The 10,325-nt window shown below is 41.0% G+C and overlaps 1 protein-coding gene across 1 annotated transcript; it reads right to left on the reverse strand.

The window, feature by feature from the left end:
* Positions 1–1,780: 1,780 nt before the first annotated feature.
* Positions 1,781–8,199, reverse strand: zbtb34 (zinc finger and BTB domain containing 34). Its single transcript, XM_085910621.1, has 2 exons — positions 7,942–8,199; positions 1,781–3,836 (listed from the first exon to the last, which is right to left on the reverse strand). Exons 1-2 carry the CDS (start codon positions 8,059–8,061, stop codon positions 2,280–2,282), a joined length of 1,677 nt encoding a protein of 558 aa, XP_085766747.1. The 5' UTR covers positions 8,062–8,199; the 3' UTR covers positions 1,781–2,279.
* Positions 8,200–10,325: the final 2,126 nt, after the last annotated feature.

The raw sequence follows: 10,325 nt of genomic DNA on the forward strand, positions 1-10,325 counted from the left end.
GTAAGCATTCACTTATGAAATACACTCAAAAATAGACACCTAAAAATAATGAGATAATCTTTGGTGTGAACTTACGGCACAAACATGAAGCAGCTTGTACCTTTCACTCGCAAATCATTTCTGGGCAATCATTGGCAGAATCAGATTTCAAAATCAGTAGCGGACAAAAGCAAACATGACGGAAATAAATGGAGTAAACATTCATGTAAAGAGTTCTGTTGACAATTTGACATTGAAAAAAAAGTGGTTATTAACCAAGACTGTTAAGTAACAAACACCTATAAAAGAAAAAAAAAGAAAAAAAAAAAAAGAATGACAACCAAATTCTATTGAAATTCACAATAATGAAATGTACCCTCTCAACTGCCTCGTAAAGATAATGACTGCAAATAAGAAATTCATAATAATGGCCACCCTCTTAATCCAACTTGGCAAAACAATAGGTCATATTGCTATATAGCAAAATTGCACCACAAAAAAGGCATTAACTCATTTGGATGGATAAGACAGCAATGTTTCAAAAAGAGACCAAGTTGCTGAGCTTGAAATGACCAAATAGCTATGAAAGAAAGGATAATCAAGCAGGCCTTACAAGTGCCTTTTAAGAATCAAAAATGAAAAATCACAATGGATATAAAACAGTCTTTATATACTAATTTCTACCCAAATCCCCAGTCACCATGGTTCAATAAAACAGTAAAAACACAAGACATTTGCATGATTCGTAGCTATTAGTAATCTTGTGGTTGCAGAGTCTCATCATGTTGTAGTAACTGCTGCCAACTAACTCTTGACACTGCAGCATCGGATTTAAAAGGAGATCAGCTAAGTATCACTGGGACGTCAATCCCTTCCGCTAACTATGCAAAGTGCATCAATACTTTGTATCACATACTTTTGCCACCTTTAACATTTACGTTCCTCTTGTTTTAGCCACCACATGTCAAACAAAAAGTGGTACTGACTGCTGAAAACAACCTTAGTCTTTACATTAATAGTATTTGACCCGCACCAATGCAGAGAAAGACGGCAGGTAGGATAGAATGGGGGGGAAGAAAATAACAAAACAAAACAAAAAAAATACAATAGTACTTGTATATAACGGAAGACAAACCATGTCAAAATGGCTGAGATTCCTTTGCGGCTTTTTGCATATTATTGATATTAGTACTTTTGCTGTACTGTGCGTGATCCGGAGTTGTTGCAACTGTAGTGAATGAAAAATGAGTTGTAGCTTACTTTACCTTACCTAATTCGGGTCAAAACAAGTTACACAATGTAAATATCGAATCCCAGTGTGGGTGAATAGGTGGGACTTCAAGTGAGCCCCCTTTTCACAGTTTACATTTCTAAAACCGTGATTATATAACAGCCTGCCACCAGTATTAGCGATGAGGTAAAAATGATGTGTTTTGTTGGAAAAAACACTTTCGACAGCAAACCGATATTAAAGTGGGCCATCTATTCTCTGTCTCTTGCTAAAGGGTCCAAAAAACAAACGCGAGGATACTAAATGTACTCTTTAGAAGATCACCTGCTTGTTAATCTAACCCATACAATCAACAAGGAATACTTCCCCCGTCTATGAAGGCTTTACAATGAGAGAATATTCTTTCAATGGTTTGGCAAAATACTGTACATCATATGCCCTAAAATGGATTTCGAACAGTGAACTTGTCTGTGCCCGGTAGGTTACTAGCTATGAGGTAGAACCAAGTAAGTTCCATTGAAGTGAGAATACTGTGATGAGTGTGTAGTTGGTTGTATCATGAGGTATTGAACGGATATGTCACAAAAACCTTTGCAATTTAAAAAAAAAAAAAAAAAATGAGGAAAAGAAAGGATCATTCCTAGTGAGTGAGTGAGTGACCTCTTGTGGCCGTATGTGCAAAAACAGGTCAGGTAAAAAGGTGATATGACAAGCATCTTACCAGAGCTTTCACATTTTCAATTATTGCAACATGCCTATATAACTCTGTAAATATGTTTCTAAAAACATGGAAAGATATAAAGAGAACTCATCTGCGTGGGAAGGGAGGTGGGAAAGGGGGCGGTGGTGTTTGGGGGGGGGGGGGGGGTAGATAAATGGGATCTCAGCAAAAATAGTAAGATGTAGCTCCCGAAGTAACTCGCTTTGCTCTGCATTTGACACCCAGCGTTCACAAAATTGGTAGCACCCCTTAAAGAAAGACAGGACCATAGAAGAGGGAGCTGAAAAATCCCTAACATGAACATTTGAAAGAAACATTTCTTAAAGCTTCTTGAACCTGAAGCAGAACCTAATAATCGCATCTGGATGCCTGCGCCTCTTCTGGACTGCATTTGGAACTCTCCTCCATTTCACTGGCTGGTGCCTCTTCTGCATATTGCGCCTCATAAGCTATCCCCTCGGCGGTGTCATCCTGGTCCTTCTGACCCGAGCTTCCCTCCGTCCTCTCTGGAGAGTCCATATGATTGCTGCCCTCGGACGCTCCCATGTGCTTCTTCCTCAGGTGCTGGTTAAGGGTGCCCTGAAACGGGAAGCATTTTCCACAGATCTGGCAGTGGAACGGCTTGTTGTCCGTGTGGCCGCGGATGTGGTACTCCAGTTGGTCTTTCCTTGTGTACTTCTTGCCACAGAACTTACAAACAAACGGGGTGATGCCCATATGCAGGCGCATGTGACGGTCGAGGCTCCCTTTCTGATTGAAGGTCTTACCGCAGTAGACGCAAATGAGTCTTTCGTTGTACGGGTACCACTGACTCCTCAGACTGCGCTCTCGCACGTCGTTCTCCAACATTGTGGGTCCCACAGCGGGTTCGCTGTCATCTGCGCCTTGTTTGATGTGACTCAGTACCGCTGCTGGGATGCCCAGGGGGCGCTTTGCTCTGGCTCTTCCACCTCTGAAGCCACTGAGTATGGAACGGGACGGGCTGGAGCTGCTGAGGTTAACAAAGCACGGGGAAGAGAGCCCTGAGTAGGAATAGGCAGCCGACTGGATAACAGGACCGTAAGAACCCACACTAACAGCCAGAACTTGCTCTCCATCCACCAACTCTGTGTGGTAGCCATCATCGCCAGCTGAGGAACTATCGGAGTAGGTAGGCCTCTCAGTTTTCTCTACTTTCACATGCACGTCTGTGACTTGGCCGTCTTTACCAATAAGTTCCACTTGCTCCATTTCTCCTTCCATGGGTGCATCATGCTCCGACACACTGTCGGTGCTGCCGCGATCCGATTGGCCTTCCTCTTGCTGCAGTCGCCCACGACCCAGGCCTTTTCCTCCGAGGTCTAAGCGTGCTTCGTTTCCTGCGTGACTCTGACGGGAGTAGTAAGGGGGGGAGATCTGCGTGGGGTTGACAAAGAGGTTGCTGTCGTTGACCCCATTGCGACTTGTCTGCGAATCATCCTTCTCTGGGCTACTAACTGGGAGGCTTATTTTGGAGTGGATGCTCTCGAGGATCTGCGTACACTTGTCAATGATGACCTGCATCTGCAGGAAGCTGGCAGCGGTGAGGAAACTGATAATGTCCTTGAGCTGCAGGGACATATGGCCAGTGTAGCAGAATGCTAGAAGCTGCTCAAACACCTCAGGGCTTTTGATGACCGAGATCGAAAGGCCACTCATGGTGCTGAGAGCTGAGTGGTCTCGAAAGTAGGGTGAGCTTGCTGCCAGAACGGCCTTGTGGGCGCGGAATGGCTGACCCTGAATGTGGACAATGATGTCACATAACTTGCCCTGTAGTCGCAACTCATTGAGTTGGGTCAGGACAGTGTTGCTGAACTCCGGCACATCAAACTCGATGTAGCTGCCGTCGTCCATTTCTTGAATATGCTTCTCCAGTTTGTCAACCACCTGGGGGGGAAACAAACAAAACATTCATTTGACTGTGTCTAATTCAAATCATGTTTGATTCATATGATTCAAAAAATTTTAGAAATGAAAGGTTTACTTTATGCAGTGTTTACCAAAGTATTCCTTTTTTTTTTTTTCCTTCCAAAAAAAGACTCTAAATTCCTGGGAAGCGGTACTAAAGTTTAACCAAGAATTCACGTCCGAAGTCCCACCCAAAGAAAAAAAATTAAATAGAAACGATGTGTGTGGATTGCATACAACATTGCTTGCATTTTGTTTGACTTTTTGTGTATTTTTTGGGGATCCCAAAAAGGATGGAGCAAAAATGTAATGATCAAATAAAATCTAGGATAAAAATTATGCCCTGTCAAAAGTGACACAGAAATACCAAGATTCCTGTTCAATAGGTACTACATGTTTATTTCTGCTTTTTGACTAATTGATTGTACTTTGCAAAAACTAAAATGGTCGATTACAGTACAGCACTGCTATTTTGTTGAAGCTGGACAATACCCCCATATCATAATCATTCATTCATATCATTCTCCATCTGCCGTTTCATAACTGCATGTCCTTATGAACAGCTGCAGAATTGCGGCTGTGCATGTGAGCATTATACAAATGGGCTTAAATACTGCAAACTCCCCTTTCAGTATTTAATTTTTTTTTTCTTTGAGACAGATCATGTGATATTTGCTGGTATTTTGATTGGCTGTAATAGTTTTAAAGCTACTCACTTGTTATTCAAATTTTCCATCGTAGCCAAACTAACATTTGATGGGGTTGTTTGGTGTGCGGGTGGCTTAATGCAGAACGAGTCCGGCAACATTGTTTAGGTTGACAAAGGAACAACGTACAGTACATCCCAGACACAGATTGAGATGAAAAGTTAACGCTATCATGCATCTTTCAATGCACGGCGTAAGTATGTGTATGTAGTGTTTAACACGTGCAAAAGTTGGCAACATCTAACATTATTAGAAGGATCTGAACAATATGTTGTTTTTTAGGGTAGTAACTAGAGTGTTTGTCAAGCCGTGGTATGACGAAGACCTTTTGCTCATGAAATTTAAAATATCGAAGCCGATTGTTCTATTTGCAGCAGGCTTTTGAAGTTGACATAAGTAGAGATGTTCACATGAACTTTGAAGAATGATGCTGTGGTCATGTGATTAGTGTGAAGTGGCAAACAGATACATCTGCTTTAAGCTCAAGACAATGTCCACCCTCTTTTGACAAAACACGATCAACTTTATGACTTGAGTTTTTGTCGGGAACTTGGCGTTATTTAAGTCTAAGCAATCAAATGGGCGTGTTTTGGAATTTTGAAGACAAAATGGTCACCACTAAAGAATATGCTTAAAGCCAGACTATTATGGCTGTGTCATCTAAAATAATAAAAGGCAAAAAAATCACTGAATTCAGAGTACTTTAAAACAACTGAGGCTACGTACAAAATGATGCACATCAAAGACAATTAAAACAACAATAATACAGTACAGACAGTAAATACTCTGGTTTCCTCCTACATTCCAAGAACATGCATGGTAGGTAGGGTGATTACCCGTAAGTGTGAGTGTGAATGCAAATTCTTTGTCTTTATGTGCCTTGCAATTGGCTAGCAACCAGTTCAGGGTGTAACCTGCTTACCGCCAAAAGACTGTTGGGATAGGTTGCGTCACCTCCGCCGCCATCCTTGTGAGGATAAGCGGTTTGGAAAATGGATGGATGAATTTTAAAGCATTGGTACTCAAAACAGACAATTAATGAATGAGTAATTTAAAATTTTATTAAGGTTCTGTTGTTTTTCAATTATTTAAAGTTGTTTTTCCCCAACAGTACAACAAATGTAGATCATGAATTGACACAGTGAACTCCAAAAAATGGGCTCCTCAGTCTAAAGGGACAAACCTTAAAATGTACATGAGATTATTTTTAAGGAATGATCATACCTGCGGCGCATTATTGCCAGTCATTGCTAAATGTGCACGTTCCAGCAATGACACAATTGATTGCTGCTTTTGTTTGGTAGCTGCCGGTTATTATTAGCGGCTAAACTGCTGATGTTAATGTGGACAGGCTGTGCAAACTCTTATTAGCATTGTCATGCTTTCCGTTTCATCCCTTGGGTGCTATTTGTTCAAATGATTCAACTAGTTTGTTGTATTGTATACCAACAGTCTGCCACACAAACAATGCGAAGCAACGTGTCACCCAGCTCCACTTGGTATTTTGCCTTTCGGAAGGTAATCGATCAGTTGGGGAGTTGTGGGGGACTGCCGCTCGGCTAAAAATTAAAAAAATAGGGGTTTGTCTCTGTGCGGCCCGGACCAACAATAATGTTGCAGGCTTGCTTGTGAACCAATTAAGAAAATTTACAAGAAAAACGGCACATCGTGTTCTGTCTCTGACATCTCAGTTTGCAATCCAAAATTTGCTGAAAACCGAGGGGATTTTTTTTTTTCAGCAGACTTCCTACTTAATGCAAATTATTTCACACTATAACGGCAAAAAAGCATGGTGGGACGATTACGATAGAATTATATTTGTCCATGCGGGTGTGTGGATGTGCGTGTGTTGGGGAGGGGGGGGGCGTGTTTGAACTTTCAGTGTCTATACCATCAAGAAGAATGAACAGTGGAGCACCAAACTTCATACAATAATCACTCACACTCGATCCTTAAGTGCACCCCAAGTTTCAGCCAAATCCAAATTCAGCATGGGCTATTACATGACTGCTTGAAGCTTTGCAGAGTTATGTTGACAAATAATTAGGCTATATCTTGTTTGAAGACAAGATTTGAGTAGATTTTCTGCAGACCATACCACAAAAGTATTCTCCATAATGGCTATTTTTTTTCTGACCCCAAAACACTGTATTTGGGTGGCAGAACTTAATGTCTGATTTTCACAATTCTCTGTGTGTTGCACTCAAATTGAAGCGGCCATTCCAAACAGACTTTATATTTTGGCAGATTGTCATTTTTTGGGGGAACTCTTGTCACGTTAATACTTCTTATAAAGTAGTAACAATGAAAATTATTTGCCAGTCTTCTCATGCAATAGTCAAAGGAAAAACAAAGCAGATAAAACGTCACAAAATCGGACATATGTGAAAACAGTCTAGTGGCCTGGATGAACTCAGATGTACTGAATAACCCAATGACTTTGCTGGACTTTGATCTTTGATCGTAGCATTGCAATAGGGAGTACAAGAACATGTACATACATAATTACTGGTACCTTAGTGTTTGTTTTCTGGTAAAAGTATGTCGTTTAAAGTAAGTAATAACTGCAATGTAAAATATGTCTGGCTGGTTACCCAATAGGTCTGCTCCAGACAGTTTTGAATTACAAACTGACAATTTCATGCTAACGTTTTTTTTGTAAAAATCGTCATATCAAGTCCATCGTTTGAACATTTTATATCATGGGACGTCGACTGTCGAACCAAAATGGAACAATTTTATGCCCTGTCAAACTTTTATTACCATTTATTACAACCTAATGTGTGGGTAGCAGAAATAAATGGGAAGTCTGTTCATTAATGGAGCAAACGCCAACTCAAAGCCCAACTGAGTAATATCGGCTGTCTCAATCGCTGCTACACTAAATTGTTTTAACATAGTGTATGTGCATCGCTTCACAGGGCCGTGCCATAATGCGACCAGGCAGCATTCGAACATATGCTAACTCCATTAGCTAGCTCAACATTTAGCCAGCGTTTAGGGCAAAAACAGGGACGCTTCATACACCCCTCACTAAGTACACGCACCTCAAAATAGTTTGACAGTCGGTTCACGTTGTAAACACTACACACAAGATTGACAATCTTTTATGCATTTTCACAGACGTGATCGCGCACAGGCACCATGTCGGCTGTCATATAAGGTGGCTATAAGGCTAGCTAGCTCACCACCAGCCAACTTAGCGATAAACCCATGGTAGCCAACGGCGGTGGCTAGCGCTAGCATGCGCTAGCATGCGATCGCTGGCACCACATTCCACCATTACCAAAGTAAGACAGAACACACGTTGGCATGACAAACCGCGGCACGCCGCCACCAGTCTGAGCCCCAATTCAAACAAGCAGACTCAAACTCACCGTGCTGCAGATTGCCATTAAACCTTGTCCATTCCCCTTCAGTTCGCTAACAGCCACAGCCAGGCCTCCCCCCCTCTCCAGTCCAGATGTGTCAGACAGTTGCTGCTGCAATTTTTGCATCAACAGGAAGTGTTCTTTTGGCTCTTTGCATTCATTCTATCGGCGAGTTTTGCAGCAGCCCCTCCCTTGCTTACGCCGGTGCAATGTATAGCGACATATTCCCGACACATTATGCAAATCATACACATACGCACCATAATAAATAAAAACGTGGCGGGATCCAGTTTGTTCTCAACCCACAAAGTAACCATGCGAATGTTCTTAATCTCATTCACTGCAACCGTGGCGTGCAATACATAATGTATAGTCCATCTTTCATTGCGCAATCTCAAGGTGCGTTGTGTGAAATCGTGACATGGTGTGTAGTAGTACCACACTTCTGGTGCTAATTTAGTGACAAAGCTACAGTAAAAAGTACATTAGTATTTGTGCATGCATATCAAACATGAACAAAGCTCACGTTGATATGCATATGTACTACATCATGTACCCGTGACAGCCAAAGTATCATTTCAGGTATTGCTATATTTACAATTGACCGTGTTCATTTGTCATATCTCTTGCCTTCAAAGCTTGATTAATTGTATTTTTTTACATTTAATAACGTTTAATTTAGAAATGCAAGACATTATGCAATATCATTTAAAATGGGAGGGTCTCTGTGTGTTAAAGAGAAGTCATCTTTAAACCCTCTTAAAGTAAGTTATATACCTGCAGATAGGTAGATAAATGTGGGCGACATGGGGAAAAATGACACTTTAGTCTTCTGCAGAAATGCCATAAAGTCTTCTGTAGAAATCCCACAAAGGGGCGCCAGAGACTAAATTGTAACAAACTCCCGAATCCATTGTCAGATCAGTCGCTCGTGTAACCGATCTAATATAAAGTGATATTTAGCTGTAGGAGAAGTTAACTCTAATTGAACAGTTTGAGATATTGAGGTTGAGGAATGCTGTGGCAAACTGTCAAAAACACAATTTTTTTCTGTTTTAGCTTTTGGCTATGATAGTCATCATGACAATTTGGTTGTAAATTGATTGGAAATGTATTCCCCTAGGATAAAGTGGATTTAATCCATCACATTTAGCGAAAATGTAATTTTCCAACTTGACCACTGTAGCAAATACACCATTATATGTGCTTTATTCCACTTAATTATTGGAAGATCTTGAGAAAATGTAGGTCGTTTGTATTTGCCTTGTGTATTGATAATTATTTAGGAGTGAACAATATATGCAATTCATTTATTTATTTTATAATTTTGTTTAGGCGCCTGACCGACTTTCACAGTTGTGAGGTTGTGAGTTCTAATCCAGGCTCTAACCCTCTTGCGTAGGGTTTGCATTTTTCCGGGTGCTCCGGTTTCCTGCACATTACAAAACACCGTTAGGTTAATTGAAGACTTTCTTTAACTGTGAATGTGAGTGTTTGTTTGTGCCCTGAGGTTGGCTGGCGACCAGTCCAGGGTGTACTCTAGCTCTTGCCCCACGTCGGCTGAGATAGGCTCCAGTGCACCCGCAACCGTGCTGAGACTAAATGGTAAATGGATGGATTTGTTAACTTGAGAACAGTGCAACAATAAACCCTCATTGCATTTCATATATTTACCTCTTGATCCTCAAAATCAGTCCAAAGGTTCTTCAAATGTGGCTTCATGGATGGACGGACGGATGGACGGATGGATGGATGGATGGATGGATGGATGGATGGATGGATGGATGGATGGATGGATGGATGGATGGATGGATGGATGGATGGATGGATGGATGGATGGATGGATGGATGGACGGATGGATGGATATTTACAGTTGTGCTCTAAATAAAAGAAAATAAATGCTTCAATACATTTTATCATGCCTTTATGAAATGTGAAATCGAGTTGTTTGTCTTATCTACCAACCCTAATTCCAACAAAAATGAGTCATTTTATAAAACATGAATAAAAACAGAATACAATGATTTGCTAATCGTTTTCAACTTATATTCAAATGAGTGCATTACAAAGACCAGCTATGTAACCTTCAAACTGATTGTCATTTTTTGTTGTTGTTGTAAATCTTTACTGAAGCTTTGTCGGTGGAATTCTTTCCCATTTGTGCTTGATGTACCTCTTCAGTCGCTCTCGGGTCTCCATTGTCGTGTTGTGCCACACACCTTCAATGGGAGACAGGTCTGGACTTCAGACAGGCTACTCTAGTACCCAGTCATGCTATTGTAACGTGTGCAGAATGTTGCTTGGGATTGTCTTGCAGAAATAAGCAAGGATCACCCTAAAAAAAAATGTTGCTAAAAAATTTTGCCATTGGCACTAACCTCAATACCAT

This window comes from Syngnathus leptorhynchus, chromosome 4, assembly GCF_054491065.1.
Source record: "Syngnathus leptorhynchus isolate UIUO chromosome 4, UIUO_Slep, whole genome shotgun sequence".
Taxonomy (NCBI): Eukaryota; Metazoa; Chordata; class Actinopteri; order Syngnathiformes; family Syngnathidae; genus Syngnathus; species Syngnathus leptorhynchus.